Here is a 22,852-nt window from a genome sequence, read left to right as displayed (position 1 = left end):
ACTCTGGGGTCTTGGGAGGGGTGAGTGCATTTTGCGTATGGAAGGACTATAAATAATTTGTCACCAGAGGATGGACTGTGGCAGTTTTAAAATATGTCCACAAATTCTTTGGTATATTAGTTTCTTCTTGTTACTGTAACAAATTACCACAAGCTTAGTGGCTTAAACAACAATTTATGATCTTACATTTCTGGAGATCTGAAGTTCAAAATTGGTCTTACAGGGCTAAAATCAAAGGCTGCTTTCCTGAAGGCTCTAGAGGAAAATCTATTCCTTACCTTTTTCAGCTTCAGGAGCTATATGCATTTCTTGACTCATGGCCACCTCATTCTGACCTGTTCCCATCATTACATTTTCTACTCTCATTCTGACCCTCTACCTTCCTCTTATAAAAACCTTTATGATATTAAGGCTACCCAGATAATCCATGAGATTTCCCTGTTTCTGTCCTTAATCACACCAACAAAATCCTTTATTCCATGCAAGGTAACATATTCACTGGTTCTAGGGATTAGAATGTGGATATCCTTGGGACGGGGGTGGGCAGGGGCAACAATTCTATCTACTTCAATGCTTGTTATCTTCAAAAGATGGCATCGAGTCTACTCTTCTTGAATGTGGGCTGGATATAGAAGACTACTTACAATGAATAGAGTATGGCAGAAGTGATAATATGACACAAAACTAAGTCATGGGGGTGCCTGGGTGGCTCAGTTGGTTGGGTGTCCAGCTCTTGATTTCTGCTCAGGCCATGATCTCAGGGTCCTGAGACCAAGCCCTGCATCTGGCTCCATGCTCAGTGGGGAGTCTGCTTGAGATTCCTTCTCCCTCTCTGTCTGCCCCTCCCCTGCTCATGCTCACTTGCACACTCTCTCTCTCTCTCAAATAAATCTTTAAAAACAAAAAACTAAGTTATAGGGGTGCAGTAGGTTAAAGGACTGACTCTTGGTTCCGGCTCAGGTCATGATCTCAGGGTCATGAGATCAAGCCCCATGTCAGGCTCTGTGCTCCACACAACGTCTGCTTAAGACTCTCTTTCCCTCTCCCCCTACCCCTCTCCGCCATTCTCTCTCTCTCTCAAATAAATAAATAAATCTTAAAAAAAAAAAAAAACCTAAGTCATAAAAGACATTGCAGCTTCCTCCTTGCTCTCTCTTAGATTACCCACTTAGGGAGAAGCTAGCTGACATGCCACAGAAACTGCAAGATAGTGTTTGCTATTTTAAGCTAATAAATTGTGGGGTAATTTGTTATGTAGCAATAGATAACTACTATAATCCCTTAGGTCACATCCTGATCCATGATGTCTGCTTAAATTCTAGCTATTATCTCTACATTCCAGCCTTCCTGAAGAAGGAAGGGAGAAGAAAGGCATGCTCCCTCCCTTAAGTAGCATTTACTGGAAGTTGTATGCACCTCTTTCATTTACATCTCACTTCTTTGAGATGGACATGGCACACCTAGCTGCAGGGGAGGCTAGGAAACAGGATTTATTCTGGACAGCCATGTGTCCAACTGAAAATTAGGAGTTCTAATATTATGTGAGAAGGGGAAAACAGTGGGGCACAATTAGCAACCTCTGTCACAATGGGTGATTATAAGAGTCGGGAAAAGCAAAGTCTAGCATACGTCCATCAACATTTTTCCTTTTTCTTAACAAAGTAGTTTCATTGGCCACCAAATGCTATTTACACACCCAGCACTCTGCTCTCTCCAAAGAATCATGCCAATTGTGTATGAGTCACAGGAAAACCCAACTAATATATTACATAAACCACAATGAATGGTGAAATTTTTTCTTACAAAGTTCTTTTCAGGGACAATAATAAAGAATAATTTACTGGGGGGCGCCTGGGTGGCTCAGTCGTTAAGCATCTGCCTTCGGCTCAGGTCATGGTCCCAGAGTCCTCGGATCGAGTCCCACATCAGCCTCCCTGTTCGGCGGGAAGCCTGCTTCTCCCTCTCCCACTCCCTCTGCTTGTGTTCCCTCTCTCGCTGTGTCTCTCTCTGTCAAATAAATAAATAAAATCTTTAAAAAAAAAATAATTTACTGGGGAGATTTTGCTTAAAGGCTCTTAAATTTCCTAAATGTTGATTTCTAGATTTATATTCTATAAGCATGCATTGTCAGAAAATACACAGCTGATGGAAATTGTTTCCTCTGTGTAAGAGATTGGAGAGACCTCGCTATGACAGCAGTTGCAGGGAACACAATCATGTTCCTGACAATTTTCTTTTCACATACTAACCATTCTTGGGTAGCCACATTAAGTGGGCTTTTAAATTTTTATTTAACCATATAGTTAACCCCCAGAGGATCACAGGGAAAGAGAGGAAAAAAATAAAACAAGACAAAACCAGAGAGGGAGACAAACCATAAGACGCTCTTAATCAGAGGAAACAAACTGAGGGTTGCTGGAGGGGAGGGGGTGGGGGGATGGGGTAACTGGGTGATGGGCATTAAGGAGGGCACGTGATTTAATAAGCACTGGATATTATATAAGATGATGAATCACAGACCTGTACCTCTGAAACCAATAATACATTATATGTTAATTAATTGAATTCATATTAAAAAACAGGATAAAATAAGACTTTTAAGTAGGAAAAAAAACAATATAGTTAACCCCTATCACAAGGATTTAAAACTACTTCCTTGTATGCTTCGGTCAAACTACAAAAAATTAGAAATATGTATTTCCAGAAATATATTACAAAGCCAAATAGAAATTATTTTTCAACAAGTATTAAATGGCTTCCATGCAAAGCATATGCTATTGTTTCCTTACATCAGTGTGAAAAATGAGTGCACTGTGGCTCCTACTATAGAGTTCAGACTACAGAGGCCAAGAGTTGGGGGATTACTAATGTGATTTGACATACAGATTTTTATTTCATTTTCACAGAAAGTCCTCCATTTTCATCCAGACATTTAGTCATCAGTCGCCATGACATAAATAAAACACAGTGACTCTTACAAAATTTCACCATAAAAGGACTCAGTCTATGTTCACGTAATCTTTTTATGATGTCATGCACTATAATGTGTTTTTAAAAATGTACATTATGTAAGGAATGCAAGACTCAAAGGCAAAGATTATGAGTGTCCTGTAAAGTAACTTCAATCCCACACTGTCGAGGCTCAGTACATTTTAAATAGCAAAGTGAAGTTACAAATTCTAAAGTCTTATCCTATAGAATGATAGTGCAAATAATGAAGATATTGATCCCATCCCCTGTGAGTAAAAGTTCTTCTTAGATGCCTGCCAAGGATCCTGTTAGTTGTTGTTTTTCCCTGTGATTTTGATCTATTACTTCTTTTAGTTTTTCATGGGAATTGGTGGCTGACAGTGAACCCAAGAAGCCTTTGATCACTTAACTTGGAAAATGGATCAAAAGTAGATTTTCATTTTATGTGGGTAGATATTTGGTTTTCTTAATCTACCAGCCAAGCTCTGTTCATAATTTTTAGTAACTGAACTGACTGACTGCAAACTTATTAAGCCAGAAGGATAGGTATGTGACTCTTTATGTCAGTGGTTCTTTTTTTTTTTTTAAGATTTTATTTATTTATTTGACAGAGAGAGACACAGCTAGAGAGGGAACACAAGCAGGGAGAGTAGGAGAGGAAGACGCAGTCTTCCTACGGAGCAGGGAGCCCGATGCGGGGCTCGATCCCAGGATCCTGGGATCATGACCTGAGCCGAAGGCAGACGCTTAACGACTGAGCCACCCAGGCGCCCCAATGTCAGTGGTTCTTAGACTGGAGTATGCCATAGAATCACCAGGAAGGCTTACTGAAAGAGAATGCTGGGCCCCACTCTCAGGTTTTCTGAGTTAGTAGTTCTGGGGTGTGGCCTTTGCATTTTCATTACCAACAATGTTAGTAAACTAAAAATTCCCATATGATACAGAGGCTGCTGGTCCTGGGACCACATTCTGAGACCTAATTCCTTAAATAAAAGTTGGGCATTTAAATGATCCTGGAAATAATTTGCCATTAAGCCTTTATTGTACCGATTTATGCCTCCTGCAAACAAAACCGAAGCTAAACTGACAGTCTGTTCTATTGAGGTTGCACAAGTTCTAAAAAATCCCCAATTAAAAGCAAAACAACTCTAACTCTTAGAGCGTAATAACCTACTGACTTTGAAAATGTTATTAAAGTCTAAAGAAAAACTCTGGGTTCTGGACCGAACTTCGGTTCCCATAGCAGTCATCCCTCGGTTACATTTGGAAACATGCTTGTTCTAAAATAATCATTTTTGAGGCAATGACACTTACTCTTTTCACCCAAAGAAAACAGAAAGTACAACACAGGAAGAACTGGGCAGCCTTAGGTCAATTCGTTTTGGAAAGCACATTTAATTCACTGTTGCACAACTCAAACAGAGGGGGTGGTTGGGAAGTCAGGAAGGCACTTAAGTCATTTCAACCAGGAATACTTAACAAAGAGAAGTATCTTGAAATCATGGGTGGTCTAAGAATATCTGAGAGGTAAAGAACTGACTCCTTTTTTTTTTTTTTTTTTTTTTTTTTTTTAAATTTTTTTTTTTTTTTAAGATTTTATTTGTTTATTTGAGAGAGAGAATGAGATAGAGAGAGAGAGCATGAGAAGGGGGAGGGTCAGAGGGAGAAGCAGACTCCCCGCCGAGCAGGGAGCCCGATGCGGGACTCGATCCAGGGACTCCAGGATCATGACCTGAGCCGAAGGCAGTGGCTTAACCAACTGAGCCACCCAGGCGCCCAAGAACTGACTCCTTATGTGACAACTTGTCAGGAATGTTCAAAGCTTCCCGTTACTGTCCATGGACCCTGAGATTGACATAAATTATCTCCAGATGAGCTGAGCATGAATAACCTTTTGGGGCCGTGCCAATGCCAAAATACTATTTAGATGTTCACCCTACATGAGGCCAGAACTGACTGCACTTTGTTATCTTGTGAACAGGTTCCCCCACATACAGACAAAGGCTTAGAAGCCTTGTTCCAGAAGCTCAGACAAGAGTCCTACCGTTTTTTTTATCTTTTAAATATGTTCTTCCTCCTTTGATACAATTTCTTCATATAAACCATCTTATCTAAAGAAAATGTCCAACTACTACTCTAATGGACTCTTGTCTCAGTAGGCAAAAGGTATAGTTAGGTTTGAAACTTCTTGGATTCAACCCTCGACTATACTACCATCCCCTTCAGTAAAAGGTAATCCGTGGATGAGACAAGGCTCAGTCATTTGCCCCATTCCTAATTCCAAAAGCTTATTCTCAATGTTAACCCACAGATACAGAATACATATTTCAGCTACTTTTATAGATGCCTTTTCCTTATACGTGGATGCAAATGTGTACAAAGTGAAATAAGAAATCATAAGCTAAGTGGAGCTTGAGTGCTACATCAGGAGATGTAACTGCTAACAAACGTCGGGGAAGGGCTTCTGAGAGAGCATAGAATGAGGCTCTTTTGTTGAGAAAGGTGATGTGGAATGACATCTGCTCTTGCCAAAGTCAGGTCTCTCAGGTCTCCCAACTAAAACAACAAACAGTAACATCTCACAGAATCTTAACTCCATGCTTGATGCCACGGGAAGTCCCAGCATCTTAGAATATCAACACCAAAACAGACCTTTTAGAGTGACCGGTCCAAACCTATCATTTTCCAGACTAGAAAATTGAGCCCCAAGGAGAAGAAGAGACTCGCCTTAATTAAGGTTAAAGATTCCTTAGCTGCAACACTGAGGCCAGGACTTAGATTTTCTGATCATCAGACCACTCTCTATAGGTCCTTCCCTTTTTCTTGATGGAATGGGGGTAAGGGTGGTTAGACTAAGGTGAATACCAACAGAGCAAACAGCTATGGCTAGGAAAAAGGAACAGCCTGTATCCCACCTCCTCAGAAAAGGCCCGGCATGCCCATGGGTCCATCCCCACAGGCTTCCAGGATGAGAGAGCCCCTACAGACCCAGTGACAGAGCAGCACCTGCCTAGGAATGACGCCAAGTGGGAGGGTGTGTATCCAGTCCAAGTCTGTGTGGGTTTGTTTGTTTTTTTAACACTCTTCTTCCTCACCACCAAATAAAGTTACAAATATAATGCAAGTGTGATTATATACATACTCCTTTAGATTAAGCAAGCCTCATCATGGTTTCAGCTGACCCAATGAGAAAAATAAAATAAAATTGCACTTCTGGCCTCTAGGATTAAAGACTGAGTTAAAATGAGGTTGCCCAGCCCACAGAATAGGCCACACACGCTGATACAACTGACCCAGCATTCCAAATGTGGCATTTATGTCCAGCAGACTCGGAGAGCCATGGGAACGATTCCTTCACCCAAGGACAGCCAAGAGGTAGATAAATGCAATCAGCCGCATGGATGGATGGATGTAGCACACAGAAGCACCAGGTTGGGTGTGTGCAGGTGCCCTGGACCAGGGGCGGAGGGCCTGAAGGGTGGGGCCAGACCTCTGGCTCTAATCACAGCACTCTCCCTGGGAGGAAAAGTGTTTGGTCATGAAAGAAATCCCCAGGATGTAGCAAATGTCTACAGCAGTGGGAGGGTGGAAGTAGAAGGTAAAGAAGCAATGCTGGTCTAAGGGTGACGCACTTCTTCTAAAGGAACTTCTAGCGTGGAGCTGCTGATGAGACAAATATGAAGGGTGATGACGATGAACTGGGGGACCGTGGCACATTCATCCAGGCCATGCATGACCCCTGAGTGGCCCTACCATCCTCGCTCCCCACAGAACTGCTAGCAAGATTTCTCCTTCAGCCTGAGGGAAGGGAAAGGAGATAAAGGCCCAGATGACACAACAAGGCTGCCAAGCCCAGCAGTTGCTATCAGAGCTGCTGAGCATCAGGCCCAAGAACCATGAACTCATAGTAGAGTCAAGGTCCCTTTCTCTGGAATGAGAGGCTCAGCCCTGCCCTCCTCTTCAGGAAGAAATGGCCGGAAAAGGAAAGCTGGCTTCTCACTGAGGTAATGTAGAACACCTGCTCAGCTGTGTCGGTCACCCTCAGGTTAAGCAGGAAGAATCCCTGAAGGAGGCATTCTGTGGACGGCTGAGGAGCTCCGCTTACCTGGGACATATCACAAGTTTTAAATTACACATTCCCCCACACGCAGCACACTCACATGGACACACGCACAGAGACCCACACTTCCACAAACTGATGTTCTTCCAAACCACCCCACGCCCAGCCCCCAATCTCGCCCCACAGATATCGTTCCCTGTAAACATGACAGCAGAGATGTCCACAATTCTGGGACAGCCTGATAGTGATCTGAGGATGACTCCTTGTCATTAAGTGCCGCGGTAGGTGATGTTGGTGAAGGTGGATGTGGCCTCTTTGTACAGTGGGTTGTTGGCCTGTGGAGAGAACAGAGAAGCAGTGAATTCCTCACCTCTCCCCTTCCCTCAAGGATTACATTTCGTCTGAAAAGTCTACCCAAGACACCCTTCTCTGGGATATACCATTGATGAACCACTTAATGCTCATTGTACCCCATATTCACCCTTAAGATGGGAATGGATAGGAAATAAGAGCAGAGAGAAGATGGAAAGCCATCCTACTGCTATTTCTAAGGGGCTGAATCCAGCCCATTACTTTTTGGGGGATCACCAAACATTTCAGGATCTCTTTTTGCCAGTATTGATTTCTTGCCTCTCTCCTGAACTCTCTCTTTTGCCCTTCTCCCTATTTTTCCTTCCTTGTGACCATGCTGGGGGAAGTGGGCAGAGATGGGAAATGTAGCTGGTGGTAGCTGAAACCAAGAGGACAGCTTTTGCTCAAAATAATTTTAATTTGTTCTCATCTCATCCCTCCAAGCACTACCCACAAATTGTCATGTTAGCAAGAAAAAATAAACCCTCACTGGGTTTCCCAAATTCTTTTCTTTTTTTTTTTTTTTTAAGATTTATTCACCTATTTGGAGGGGGCAGGGGCAGAGAGAGAGAATCTCAAGCCTCCCCCTGGACATGCATGGAGTCAAACAGCCATTTGGAAGGTCCAGAAAAAAGTTAAAATGTGGAAGATGAACCAAAGAAGAACAGAGTAAAATTAAGTATACAGAAAGTTCTCAGTAGATGATTGTTTCATTTAATTCTATCAGAATAAACTACAGGGAGGATATTTTTTTAAGATTTTACTTATTTATTTGACAGAGAGAGACACAGCTAGAAAGGGAACACAAGCAGGGGGAGTGGGCGAGGGAGAAGCAGACTCCCTGCTGAGCAGGGAGCCCAACGAGGGGCTCGATCCCAGTACCCTGGGATAATGACCTGAGCTGAAGGCAGACACCTAACTGAGCTACCCAGGCACCCCAAGGATATTTTTTAAGAGGCTGGCCCAAAAAGTAATTCCTATCATAACTTAATTCCCTCCCACAATCGGGCAGGCTGCTTAAGCTCTCTGTGCTGTTTCCTTACCTATAAAATGGGAAAAATAATGCTGCCTCCTATCTAGGGCTGTTACAGGGATGGAAGAAGTTAATACCTAAAAATCATTTAGAACAGTTCCTAGTATATGGTGAATCCTCAGCAAAAGTTAGCTCTTTTTTTTAAATTTTCTGTTTGTGTTTAATGCTTTGGACTTCATCAGGATATAATGTATTATATGTTCTCAGTGTAGAATTCTCAAGTTTGTCCTATCTTCTTCAACTGGAGAAGTCTCTTTTTCATTGCATCAGTGTCCAGAGCAGAGCTGGGCCCTACCTGTGTTCAGTCAGTACTCACTGACATGACTAGTTGTCACTATGTGGTAGAGAGAGAATCGGGTGGGGTTTCCAGGTATAATAAGGACAATGGGACCATCTCCTAATTTCCAGAACAGAGGCTAACTGGGAAATTATCGGCTAGCTGAACCTGGCCACCCTATGCATCTGCAGCTTCCACTTGAGGCTCTCAAACCAATGACTTGAGAAAATGCCCAGCCCAGCCTCTTACTGTGTCCCATTTTGCTCTGGCTCTCTCTTCCTCAAATTTAGCAAACTCCTTCCGGTCATGGATGGTGATGAGGAGCTTCCAGATGAGCAGAGTAGCAAGGCCAATGAGCAAAATGGCCCCCATCACTGAAAGCAGGACCACCAGGATGTCAGGACCCTTGGGACACTCTGTCAGGAGAGAGCACAGAGCAGAGAGGTTGTGAATGTAGCAGGAATCACTTAAACTGGCTATGAATAGATCTTCTTGACCAAGAAAGAAATTACTAGAAAGTTCTCTAAAGGAAACAGGACTTAGGAAATACACCAACTAATTTTTTAAAGGAGGGGGTGTCGATCTTTAAGACAGCAGTAATCTGTCCTGAGTGGTTTAAGTCAGAGGTCATAAACAGGTCACCCATGGCAGAATCGAACCTATGTAAGTGTTCATTAAAAATCTGATTTTATGTTAACTACACCGGAGTTAAAATAAAAACTTAATAAAAAATTTTGATTTTGTTGGCAACATTGAATAATCAGGAGATTATCCCCCTGAAATTTCAGATTCTTCTTTTTCTCTTTAGAAAAAAAATCAAAAGGTCTGGAAACACTGAACCCACAGGGCAGCCCTGGTGAGATGTGAGGAGCAGCTGTCCCCATTGGATGGGACACATTTTCTAGTTTGCCAGAATTCTCACCATCCTCTTTTCTCCACTAAACAGAGGCAACAGGTAACTTATTGAGGCCATGCTACCTTGCGCTCTGGAGTTAGCCTGCCTGGGTTCGAATCCTGGCTTACCACTTACTTTGCTATGGGACCTTCGATAAATTATTTCACCTTTCTGGGTGTCTGTTTCCTATTTCTCCATATATTTAAAGAACTCAGAAGACTGCCTGGCACAAACTCAGTGCTCAATAAATATCAGCTACCATTATTACTGGCCTTCCTGTTATATCTGACTGTTTTCACTAAGTTATGTACCTAGCTCCTGTAGGCATTTGTGTTTGTTACCCTGATTTAGGTATGTACATCCCTGAGGGCTGGATACCTAATGACCTTGTTAGCACACTTAGAGACCAGGAGGCCTGCCAACAAAGAGAATATTTTGGGCTCCTTCCCAAAATATTTCATCATCTAAAATCTTAACCCTATTGAGAGCTGACTTCCTGTTCAAACCCAGTCAACAACCAAAACAGACAGAGGTGCGTCACCCTTCTGAAGGCCAAGCTGAGTGTGCTCCACAGAGCTCTGCTTCCCATAAACCACAGGTGTCTGATGGGTGACCTCACTCCAGTGACTTCTCAGGTGTTATGTAATTAGGTATTTGGATATATGAGTATTGATGGGTCTGGAGAGGAGGTCACACCCACTTTCCACACTGTCTCCCACCTTCTTCTCTAAACATATACTCTGTGCTCACCACACATGACCCAAAAACAACCACCAACACAAACCCAAGCTGGCTCTTTCCCAAGCCACCAAATTATAACCTGTCTATAATTAAAGAAGCATCTGGAGAGAGGCTCTGAGGTCCCAGTGTCTGAGTTCCCAGGAGTGAAGGGTCCTAGTTCTTCTGGGAAAAACAATTACAAATTCTCTAGAAGATAGGGCTGACCCTCAAACCTCAAAGTAAAATCTCTTCAATTCTGTATGCCAGTATGGACAGGACAGGTAGAATGTCAAGAGATCTTCAGGGAAAAGCATCTGTTAAGCAATTGTCCTTAAGGGGGTGGATGGCAGGCTTCCTGGAAGCAGAGGACAAGATCAGGTGGTCTCTAGAAAGCTCTCCTAGCCACAGTGATGAGGACCCATGGTGGGGACCTGAGGTCAAGAAAGATTGGGTAGGACTAGCAGATTATACAAAAGTATAGGAAGTCCAGTTAAATGTGAATTTCAGATAAACAATGAATAACTTTTTAGCCTAAGTATGTACTAAATATTGCATGGGATATACTGTATTTTCCAGGAAACCCTATGTGAGAGTGATGAGGACCCAGCTCAGGGGATCCCACTCTACGCAGGCTGAACACCACCCAGCCAATGCCAAGCCCTTTAGTAGTGCTCTCTCTGCTGCCCTGAAATGGTCCAGCCCTTCAGGGAGAGCATCCACAAGGGCATGAGTTAGAGAAGAGAATGAGAATAATCTTCTATACTCCAGGACCTCAAGTGCTACATTCTGCTTGAAGCCAGAGCACCTGAAAATGGTTGGAGGTGGTGGGTGAGAGGAGAGGCAGAACTTGGAATTCCGGGGCAACAAGATATTAAATGTAGGCCTGGGATCCCATTTCCCAATGTGGAGGAAGGGGTCCACATCAGAAAAGTTACCCCCCCTCCAGGGGTTATTTGTACCAGCTCAGGTTATCACCATCTTTATTCCCCACAACTCCAGGTAAGGAGATCCAGTCTAAGAACATCAAGCCAAAAGATTTTGGTAAGTGATATAGCAGAAGCATCAGTAAGGATTATTGCAGCAAAGACGTAAAGTAATGTTAAACCCAAAAGCAAGAACATACCGCCCTTCTGAAAGGAGAAAGGACAAAGGTACAGATATGGTGGGTGTAGAAAAATCCATGAAATGTGTTAACACAGGTAGATGGGAAAGTGTGGGGGGTCATGGCCAAATAATCCACAGATACATATCCAGACTCTTCCCTTTCCCCTTCCCATGTTAGCTTTCCCTTGAGTCAGTAAAGAAAATGAAGGCCATATCCTTTCTTTACCACCCTTCTTCCTTCTAAAGGTGAGAGCCCTGGGCAAGGCTGGTGAACAATATCACAGATGGGGCACCATGCTTTCCTCTACCCATGGAGCCAGCAACACCCTGGCTGACACAGGTGTAGCAGAGATTCTTCCCTCTTTTGCCCCCTTCCTTCTCCAAGCAGCCCAAATCCTCCTAGCAGGTATCAAGAGGTATACAAGCCTGCCTGTCTCCTAGGAATAATCAGTCCTATGAATTCACTCAAAAACCGTTTATCAAGTATCTTCTCTGTAGATGACTGAGCCAAGTATGGATATAACAATAGATAAGACAGTCCCTGTGTTCACGGAGCTTGTGATCTACTGAGAGAGATGGGTGATGAAAGAAGCAATTTAATGGTGTGATGAAGGCGCTTCTAAGGGAAGCACAGCTGCTCTGAGCCCCCAACCGAATCAGCAGCATGGATGCCAGAGGAGGTCTGAGAGGGCTCATTAGGGGAAGTGATGTGTCCAAAACAGAGGCACTCAAATATTGGGGTGTTTCACAATTGCTGGGAGCACTAATCAAGAACACAGAGGCTCATGGAAGCAGGACGGGGCTCAGGACTCTGGGTTCTTTTTAACAAGGGGGAACATACAAAAGTTTGAGACCCACTTTCCTAAAGCAGGGACCAGCAAACTATGGTCTGGGAGCCAAATGTGGCTTGCCATCTGTTTTTGTAAATATGCTTAGGCTCGTGCATTAAATATATGCTGCTTTCCTGTTACAATGGCAGAGTAGTCATGGCAGAGACCACATGGCCCACAAAGCCTAAAATATTTAACATCTGGCCCTTTGCAGAAAGAGTTTGCTGGACGCTGGTCTGAAGGAAGATCTGAAGAAATTCCTACAGCTGTTAAGAATGTCAAGCAACCAACTGACTTAGTCTCTGCCTTCAGACATTGTTCCTTCATTCCCAAAAGTTCCTGTCTAGCCCCTGCCATAACATAGCCCTTGTCCCTCAGCAGTGTCATTATTGATTTACATGCACCTCTCCCCTGGCCTGTGAGTGCCACAGCTGCTTTATCTATTGTGATCCTCCCAGCACCGAGTCCACTGCCTGACATATAATAAGTACTTGAAAATATTTTCTAATGATTCATAGCTTAGTCTTTTGTTTAAGAGAAAGGAAGGAGACAGAGGTAGTAAGGGGAAGCAAGCAAATCTACTGTGGTTACATGGTGACAAGCCTGCAGTTGGTCTGTGTGTATGATAGATGGGCTCCTCCTGCTTCCAGAGGGCCTTGAGAGCAAGCACCCTCTTTTCAGTGTTCAGGGCACCTTGGGTGGGTGCCTCAAACCCAGCACCATGTCTCATGGCCAACTTGGTAAGGTCAACACCTCAAAGCATCAGGCCTTCCTCTGAAGCAGCAAGCAGGTTGCTCTTGGCAACCACCTACTTTTAGTAGAGCAGATGCTGAACAGTCCTAGACTTTAAATTCCTTACTTCTTAACATTGTCACCTCAAAAAATGCCATGATATATTTTGTCCCTTCATGGGATCCATATCTACCTTCTTTTTTTTTTTTAAGGTTTTATTTATTTATTTTAGAGAGAGAGAGAGCATGACTGGATGGAGGGGCAGAGGGAGAGGGAGAGAGAGAATCTTAAACAGACTCCACACTGAGCGCAGAGCTCGACGTGGGCTCAATCCCATGACCCTGAAATCATGACCTGAGCCAAAATCAAGTCCGCCATTTAACCAACTGAGCTACCCAGGCGCCCCTCTACCTTCTTCCTTTCCTTACCCACCTTCTTATTTTTCTATCTCCTCAATTAGCAAAGTCGCTTTCTCACTAATATATGTATTTAAATATCACCCATACTCCAATGACAGGCCCTAACTTATCACTTGTAAGGTCAGTCTTAAACTGGCTGTTCTGTGTAAGAGGAGCAATGGATGGAAATTACTGCTTAACATGGCCCTTAGGGTTCACTCACCTGGCTCTTCTACCACATAGAGAATGGACTTTCCACTCGAGTCTTCATAGTACTGGAATCTGACGACACAATCATCCTCATTCTTGTATGTACAATTCACTGCATCCTTCCCAGTATCCTCTGAGGAAGGAAAAAGATGGAAGAATGAAAAGCGAGTCAATTCCTGGAATATGGGGCCATCTCCAAGCCCCAGTTATGAGACTTCTGAGAAAGTATGCAACAGGAAACCCTATGCCTGATGTTAGGCAAGATGTCTAGATTTGAGATGGCCTGGCAATTACCTCTAGTGACCCTCACTTCTGTATTTTGTCCCTCACAGGCCCTTTTTGGTTCTTATTCCTTCCTCTGGAAGGGACATGACACATTCCACGATCTGATTCAAAGCCTGGCCCTCCCACCTGCCAGCTGTGTAATACTAGGGAAGTTACTTGATCTCATTGGCTCTCTCTTTCTTCATCTATAAAAGGAAAATGATACCCCACCTCACAAGGTTGGTAGAGAACTAAATGGCATAAAGTAAACAATACCTAACACACAGTGGGTGTTCCCTTCCCTCTCTTTCCCTTCTCTGCTTGCCCAACGATTCTTAATAATTCATTGACTCAGCCCTTATATTTCTTCCATTTCTGCTTCTGATCCAGTGCTCCTCTCAAGCCATCCCTTCTTCTCGGACTCCCATCACGTTTTGTAGGCTTCATCCCTTCTGATTCTGAAACATCTTATTCTGACAGGGAAACAATAGGTACCCCTCCATCAGCTGCACTATATCCTCCAGTGATGAAGCTGGATGGGTAAAACTGACACATGATGAGGTTAAGCAAATGTCCCAAGGTTGCACCACAGGTGCATGATGGAGCAGGACTAGAACTTGCGTCTCAGAGCACATCCTACAGACTTGAACCCAACAGGCCTTCAGAAAACCAGTGGTATAAGAGTACAATGGAAAGGGTAAGGATTTCCGGATTTAGTTCTAAGCTTAACTTGTTCGGGCAGATTATGTAACTTGCCTGAAATTCCATATCCTCATCTGTAAAATGAAGATAACAGTACTACAGTTCTACTTTACTAGGTTGTTGAGAAAAGGATAAGATGGTGGGTATGAAAGGGCACTTTCATAACTTTTATAAGTCATACAATTCCATACAAACAAGCATTCATTTTTATGATTATCATGGCATGGGGGGAGGAAGTATGAGAAATACTTAATCAGCTAACCTGTGATATCCATCTGGTCTAGGTAATAAAAACATCTCACATTTCTCTCAGCAGTCTCTCCCCGCTGAGCTAATCATAGCATACACCCAGTCTCTTCCAGAGGAAAAGCTGTGTCTTCAAACTCAATCCCCAAATCACTATCCTCACTCCCAGCCCCACCTCTAATATTAGCCAAAGGGTCCAGAGATCTGACCCTTTCTGTAAAACTCCAGCCAGAAGCTGACTGTGTCTTACTGTGGCTCTCACTAAAAAACATGTTTCCTGCCTTCATGGGAGATGGCTATCTCGGGAGAGATTACCATCTCCCTGCTACCAGCCAATGCCAAGCTGACCCAGATAATCATATCAGATGTGCTGACAGCAGCAAAGATTATCTCCTTTTAAGTCAAGGTAAAGTACAAACCAGAATAACTGCAAGCAAGAGTTTCGCTCCCCACTGTATTTTTATCTGTCTTATTCCAGGAAGGGCTCCATCATAATGAGTTTAACTACAAATCCATAAAGGTAAAGGTTTCCCTCCAAACCAGCAAAGCAGTATGCCTGGGCACTGTTTAACACTCTTCGTTAAGCAAACTCAGTAAATGCTTTACTAGCTTCCTAAAATGATGCCTGTCACTCTGTGCCTCAGTTTCTTCATCTGTAAAATGGGATGCATCGTCTTCTTTTCCTTGAGGAGGTAAAGTTAGGGTCTGAAATCAGGCATACTTTAAAAGTTATTTGTAGGATCTTGCTGAGTCTGTGGGTGCTGGGAAGCAGAATGGGGAGGGACTGTGGAACCAATTAGTAGAGGTGCAGGAGGACTCAGGGAAGCCAGCTTTTAGGGAGTGCCTAGCAAGCATCAGGTCCGCACAACATGCCTTTAAGGTGGGAATTACTCTTCCATGTTACTGATGAGAGTTGAACAGTTTCTGGGGTTAATTGCACAATTTTAGAAGCTGTGTTTGTGTGTGTGTGTGTGTGTGTGTGCGCGCGCACAACTCTGAGATACACTGAACTTACTAAGTTCCTTCACAGACTCGATCTCATCACGACAGTAACGGTTGCAGGTATTGTCCTCATGGAGGGCTCCTCGGTCAAATTTCTTACACTCCACACACTCCCTAAAAGAGAGAGGACACAGAGATTAAGACAAGGGAAGAGCAAACTTACAAGGTTTCAGTCCGGCTCAGACCTCCATACACCAGAAAACAAACACCTGTACCACAATCCCGGGGGCCCAGAGGGTCAAGTCTGTGAGTTCAGGGTGGGAGGCCTGGCAGGCAGAGGGCCCCAGCACCATCATTAAACTTCTTCATGGCCCAACCGAGAGTATGACAGGAAGTGAAGCCTATGCCAGACTGGGGAGCCCTAAAGGCAGAACCGGTCATGTAATCTGGTTGCCCAGTGCAAAGGCAAATGTCAGGTCCCTTGTTTAAAAATGACTAAGAATTACAAGACAGGGCCAGCAGAGCGGTAAACCAAGTGTGGGGCTCTTCTAAGCACGGGGCACTGAACAGATGCACAGGTTGCGCACCCCAAGAGTCCAGCCCTGCTTAAAGTGGCAAGAGAAATGGCAGAAGCATCCCCTGACCCCCAGATGAGTGAAGTACATACTCGTGACCTTCTCCCATCTCACAGTGTCCTTCATAACTGCAGCCCCACATCTCCCACAGAATCAGAATATCAGCACAGGAACATTCCCCTGGAAGCTCCCTGGGTTAGCCTTCCTCCCAACTCAGGGATTCAGGGTGCCAGCCCAGGAGAGCGGGTTTCTCCACCTGGAGCCCCCAGGGTACTACTTTGGCCCCTGCCTGGTTGGCTCTCCCTCCAACGTTTCCCCAACTCTTCAGTGGAAAGAGGAAAGCTAGCCTCTTAGCCGCAGGGGACTCTTCTTCCTAAAGCTTTGGTGAGTAAGAGACAGACCCTGGAGGAGTGGGAGGGGGGTGGATTCCAGCCTGGGGGACCCTCCCCCGCCTGCCAGCACCCCGCTCTCTCCAACTCACTTCTCAGCCCACTCACTTCTTAAAGGTGCAGGCGTCGGGGCAGGTGGGGCACTTCTCGCAGGTGTCCCCGTAGGAGCCGGGCTGGATGCACACGCAGCTGCCGCACTCACACTTGCCGCGGCCGCTGCACAGCAACCCGTTGCTGGACATGCAGGTGTCCGTGCGCGTGGTGCAGTTGCAGTAGTAGCCGGTCCAGTCTGAGTCACACAGGCAGTCCCCACAGCTGCACTGGCCGTGGCCTGCAAGCACACAGCCCAAGGGGGCGGCAGCAGGTGAGGGTCCCCACCTCCCCCCGCCCTCCTCCTGCCGCCCCTCGTCAGCACCGCACTTCTGTGCTTTCCTTCCATCCTCCCCGGGCCAAATCCACTGCCTGTCCTGTGTTCTCCTGGCGTTTACATGGACCTTTATTTTAACCCTTACGATCTGCCCATTTGCTTGCCTATCTGTTTCTCCTTCTAGACTGTGAGCTCCACGATGGGAGAGGACATATCAGTTTGTCCGCCAGGAGTGATTAGCATAACATCTGAAACACAGGTGGCAGGCAATTAATGTTTTGTTTATTGATCCATTTACTCAACAAACACTGCTTGAGCTCATGCTGAGCAGCAGAGATTCAGCAGTGAACAAGAGAGGCAAGGCCCCTATGGCCCTGGAGCTTATGTCCTAGCTAAATTCCTGGAAAACATACACGTTCAGCATGTGCCCTGTGCTGTATTAGCATAGTATTGCAAAGAACCAGCAGCGCTAGTAGGAAAGAGCTATTCACTTTACTGCAGGAGTGTAGGAATGGGAGAGAGGGGCCTGGGGTGGGGGTTAGGTTGGTTAAATGCAGGTTTTAACTCTTGGTGCTACATCCCCCTAATTACTTAACAAGGCTTGAAAACTTGGCTCCCAAACTCGGAAGAAAAGGTGACTCATTCTCAAGGATTCTGAATCAGGAAGAAGTGGATGAATAATAAAAATCTGATTGTTAATCAGAGGAAAGGCAGGGAGCAAGGGGGAAGTAACCTCAATTGGTCTGAAAACCACACCACTTGTGTGAGCAAATGGGCCCCAAGATGGTGGAGGAGAGGGAGGTGCATGGGCAGGCTCAAACGGCCGCTAGCTGGGACCTTCAGCATCCCAGTGACAGCCAGGCGAGCGGGGCCCCACAGTGTCCACTACACCCAGCTTTTCGTGATGGCTCCCGGACAGGGAAAGGCCGACGCCACATAGGACTGGCAGCACTCAGAGGCCTCGGCCTCCTCAGAAACCCCTGTCCCATAGCGTTCCCTTTGTGCGGCCCAACAAAGTGATCTTTGAGAAGACGGTCTGCCAGGCCAGCCCGGGAGTGAAGTTGGGAGTCGAGTGGCAGGCTAGAGCCAGCAAGCCCTGGCAGGGTCCGCCCATAAAAGGAAGCCACAGTGTGGTAATGTCACAGGACGGGCACCCCGCCAGCCAAAGGGTGGCTGAGCCTGGGTTCACAGGGAAGTCAGAGGAGGGCGGTGAGGAATGAAGAGAAAGTGTAAGAAAGAGGAGGGAAATAGGAAGAAGGCAGCAGGGGAGGGGTGGAGATGAGGGAGGGGGAGGGGAAAGGGAGGAGCAGGCCTTTCAGGTCCTGTGGAAGGCCAACACTCTCCCTAAACAGCTTGACCCTCTGGGCTGATGCTTAGCTCCTCTCCCCTGCTTTATGAGCCAGCCCTTTGTTTGACATCCTACTTCCTCCATGAAGCCACCCAGGCTTCCTCTGCCTACAGTGAGTCTCTCTCCAGTGGACTCCTATAACTATTCCCCAAGGATACCTCACTTCCGAGACCGGGCAGGTTCTGCCTCATGCTGTGAATTATCCTTAGGTAAGTTAATTAAGGGGAAAACTGTCTTATCCATGCCTCTTGATCCCACAACACTACAGCACAGAGCCTGGCTCAGGGGCGCCTGATCAATCTACGCTCATGGACGTGGCAGGTGGGGAGTCCCTTGAGGACAAGGATGCACTCCCTGGTGTTTGAGGCAGGGGTGCTGATAACATGAAACCACAAAGGCCATACCCCGGTGGGGAGGGGGGAGGGGGAAGGCCAGAGCCTGGGGAAATAGCCAAGTGGTAGCGTGCCACCCTCATGAGCCACGGCTTGTGGCAAAGAACAGACCACAGGCCAGCAGCTCTGGGGAGAGACAGTGGTGAACAGGTGTATAAGCTGAGCAGTCAGGAATCAGGCATGACCCCTGTTCACCCATTTGGACTGAGTGCCTGGCACAGAACAGGTGTTCAATAAGTATGTGTCCCTGAGTATCTGTCCCTGGAGAGTGTGATGGTGGCACCACAGGATCTAGACCCGAAACCAGTAGGCACACAACACTCTGGCTGGAAGCAGTGGGGGAGGCCTCTCAGAGACTACAGCGGCTGCCTGGGGTTCCCTCATGAATTAAGCTGGAGCACACGGGGGACAAGCTGTTCTTGCACCGGTAGGAGGCAGGAAGCAGGCTGCTGACCCAGGCAGCTTTGTTTTATGGCTTCGGGGCAGCCAGCAGCTGAAGGAAACCCACTCTGGATGGGATCCCTCCCACAGGGCATCACACCAGACCAGGAACCACGAGGCACAGAGGAGGAGTAGACCTCCCTCTGTCCCTGGTGCCCCCGAGGCTGTCTGTAGGCCTCTCCTAGGACAACCCTCTCCCCATGGTCTCCCACATCAAACTTAACCAATTCCCTTTGGCACTTTGAATATGATGTAAGTACTATTAAGTATTACAATGAGCTGAAATTCCTGCCTCACCCTCTAACTCAAACTGCTGTTTGTGTGTGTGTTAGTGTGTACCTGATCTCTCTCTCCCTATCATTTCTCTCCCATCTCTCGATCTCTCACTCAAATTTTGTTGGCTTGAGTAAAGGAAACAATGTTGCAGATAATAAAAACAAGCCATTTTTATGTTACTAGGGCATGTTTTAGAATGACACAGATTTACCTTTCTAATCAAGCTTTCTTAGACTGATGTTAAAGTGAACATCTAGGTAGATTAGCTCAGCTCATTAAGCCCCAGTGCAAAGGAAGCCAATCTGAGTCATAGATTAGATCACCATAGAAGCCAATTATAATCTGTTGATTGGCTACACAATACACCCAAAAACCAATCCCAACCAGTTTGCAAATGTCTTCGATCTCTCTGTCACAAGAGGGATCAAACCTCAGTGATCATAGCGCAGCAAAAACCTCTCCCCAGTGCCCCAGGAACTACTCAGACATGCTGAGAGTCAGCATGTCTGCAGATAAAGACTAACTCACATTACTTTGATTTCTTCTAGCTGGAGAAGCATCCTAGGAGTGGTCTTTCGGGCCAGGAAAAACCAGCTTGAGATTTTCAATGGGCCTCAAGATTTTACAGAATTTTGTCATGAGAAGGACAAAACCTCAGTATCCTGTAGGTAGAAGGACTTGACATCATAATCCTCCATCTGTAGGCTGGACCCCTCAATGGCAATGCTTTCTAATTTATGTGCTGTCCAACGTGCCAGCCACTAGCCACATGTGGTTCCTGCTCAAAAGAGGAACTGACGTTTTCATTTTTCATTCCATTTAAATTTATTTAAATTTTGCTTAAGTTATAATTCCATTTGATGAATTTAAATTTAAATAGCCACATGTGGCTGCTACACTTGACAGCACAGATCTGGGACAGTAGTGCCAAGAGTGACAACAAAATAGTGCTGACATATCATCGGAGCTTACACTTTTCCCGCCATCATTCCAAGTGTCTGGGCTCCTTAAATGTGCTCCATCGTCTTGCTTTTTTTACTATTGTCCAAGTCTTATGATGAAAAGACAAATTCATGTAAAACAAATATTGCTGGGGCGCCTGGGTGGCTCAGTTGTTAAGCGTCTGCCATCGGCTCAGGTCATGATCTCAGGGTCCTGGGATCAAATCCTGCATCGGGCTCTCTGCTCAGCGGACAGCCTGCTTCTCCCTCTCCCACTCCCCCTGCTTGTGTTCCCTCTCTCGCTGTGTCTCTCTCTGTCAAATAAATAAAATCTTAAAAAAAACAAAAACAAAAACAAATATTGCTAACTTTGCTAGATAGTCTGATATCATGTATTTTCCAAACCTGTAACTACCAAAAATCTAATTACCATCAGTCAGTGATTTTTTTTTTTTTTTACCTAAACATAAGGGGTTGGTCCCTATCCTTGAAAGGATTAGGAACCAGTGACTGAAAGTATTAGAAGGGCAAGTGAAAGAAAAGAAGAAAACTGCCTTCACCTTCGAGCTTCCCCACTCGCCCCAAGCTATTCTAGGAGGGGAGTCCCTCGGAGCCCAAGCTCACTTCCGCTTCTGTGTGTACCCCAGGAGCAAGGACTTGGGGAGCTGGGAGGGATTAAAGAGAACCTCCTTCTGCTTTCTGCCTTGGGAGTGGAGCACCATCAACACCATCCACTCGGCTCTGCCTGCCCGGCCTTCCCGTGGCCACCCGAGCCCTGGCCGAAAGTTTCCAGAGGCCACAGATGCGTGAGCACGCGTGGGGATGGGGACGGGAGCGCGTGCAGCTCTACTCACCCGAGCACATCTCCCCCTTGTAGCGGACACAGGAGAAGTCATCACACTCGCAGTACTTGCCCGTGATCTTGCCGAAGTCGCTGCTGTGGCAGACGCACTGGCCGCACAGGCACTCGCCCCGCTGGCTGCAGGCGGGCTGGCCCTCCTGGGGGCTGCACTCGTCCTGCTGGGAGGGGCGGTAGTCCTCCTCCGAGCACTCACACTGGGACCCCAGCCAGCCAGGCCCGCAGAGGCACACCCCGCACTCAAACGTCCCGTTGCCATGGTTGCAGCGGTCGCTGGAAGTCTCGGCCTGGGCCTGGCATTCACAGTCACAGTCAAAGGTGACCTGGACCGTGAGGCTGTCTTTGAAGCCCACAGGCTTGATGGTGAAGGACTTCTCCTTCTCCTGGGGGCAGCCGCGCACCTTGGCCTCAATGCTGAAGCTCACCTGGGAGGAGAGTAGGATCGCATTCAGACGCGGGTGGACCTGGACACTTTTAACACTCCAGCCCTGGAGGGAAAGAAGCTGGGCCCTGCCCTGCCCTGCCCTGCCCTGCCCTGCCCTGGCCGGGGAGTAGACAAACTGGGGGGTCTAATGCCCCAGCAACCTGGAGTTCCTCAGCCTCCCCACGACCCAGGTCTGCAAAGCAAAAAGAAGAGCCTGGGGACAGTTGTCCTGTTATATCTGGCTGGGTGCACAGATGTAATTTAGTCATGAGATATGTTGGGGTTTTTTAATTCCACATATGAAATAAGCCAGCTCAAGCAGAACAGAACCTGTGATCTTATAAACATTCTGCTCTGGCCAACTAAGCTAGCTGGACTGATTACACAATGTCATATATCTTTGTAGCAAGACACACAAAGCACTATTTTGCACCACACAACCCCACACAGTGCCCAACCACAGGCTCAGGATCTACTGTTTCATTTCCATGAATATTTCATCACTTGTGCCATCATATACCTTTCCAGCCAATATTTCTTGGATAGGGTATGTGCACCTGTTCTAGAATATAGATAGATAGACATACGGACAGAGGGATAGAGATGGACATACAGAGGCTATAGATACAGATGATATAGATATAGCTCTCCCCCTTTCTGCTTCCCTCCCTCTCACCAGCCCTTCCCCTTTAGGCAGAAGCAGAAGAGAACCAACCGCTAAGGAAAGAAAGCTGCAGAGGCCATAGAGGGACTGGAGGAGCAAAATGAACGTTTGCATTCCGCAAGTCTATGAGAGTGGGTGTTTGGTCTTTTTGCTTGTTCCGTTTGCTGTTGAATCTTCAGCAGCTAGAATGATGCCTGCCACGAAGTCAGTGCTCAGTAAATACTTACAGATGACCCTGTCATTGTACATTGTAGAGGAAAGAAAGGCATTACCTTGGGGGAGGTTGGAGACTGGTTAGGGACTGAAGGTAAGAAATATTTTCATTTGCAATCAACTATGCATACGCAAACAGAGGAAACCTACATGCATGTTTTTTAAAAAAATCCTGATGGTGAAGTTTATGTAACAGAGAAGTTTAGACAACAGGAGCCTCAGAGGAAAA

General features: G+C 45.9%; 1 protein-coding gene across 2 annotated transcripts in view; it reads right to left on the bottom strand.

The window, feature by feature from the left end:
• Positions 1-4,345: 4,345 nt before the first annotated feature.
• The window catches only part of ITGB3 (integrin subunit beta 3), a 49,305-nt gene continuing 30,798 nt past the window's right edge, over positions 4,346-22,852 (bottom strand). For both annotated transcript variants that reach the window (XM_078065878.1, XM_078065879.1), the window contains 7 exons: positions 21,318-21,747; positions 16,807-17,029; positions 15,808-15,908; positions 13,594-13,713; positions 8,941-9,107; positions 4,739-7,365; positions 4,346-4,490 (listed from right to left, as the gene is read on the bottom strand). In XM_078065878.1, coding sequence (XP_077922004.1) covers positions 7,300-7,365; positions 8,941-9,107; positions 13,594-13,713; positions 15,808-15,908; positions 16,807-17,029; positions 21,318-21,747 — 1,107 coding nt within the window. In that variant the 3' untranslated portion in view covers positions 4,346-4,490; positions 4,739-7,299. The remainder of the gene's footprint in view (positions 4,491-4,738; positions 7,366-8,940; positions 9,108-13,593; positions 13,714-15,807; positions 15,909-16,806; positions 17,030-21,317; positions 21,748-22,852) is intronic.

This window comes from Halichoerus grypus, chromosome 2, assembly GCF_964656455.1.
Source record: "Halichoerus grypus chromosome 2, mHalGry1.hap1.1, whole genome shotgun sequence".
Taxonomy (NCBI): Eukaryota; Metazoa; Chordata; class Mammalia; order Carnivora; family Phocidae; genus Halichoerus; species Halichoerus grypus.
This window is presented reverse-complemented; position numbering and strand designations above follow the sequence as displayed.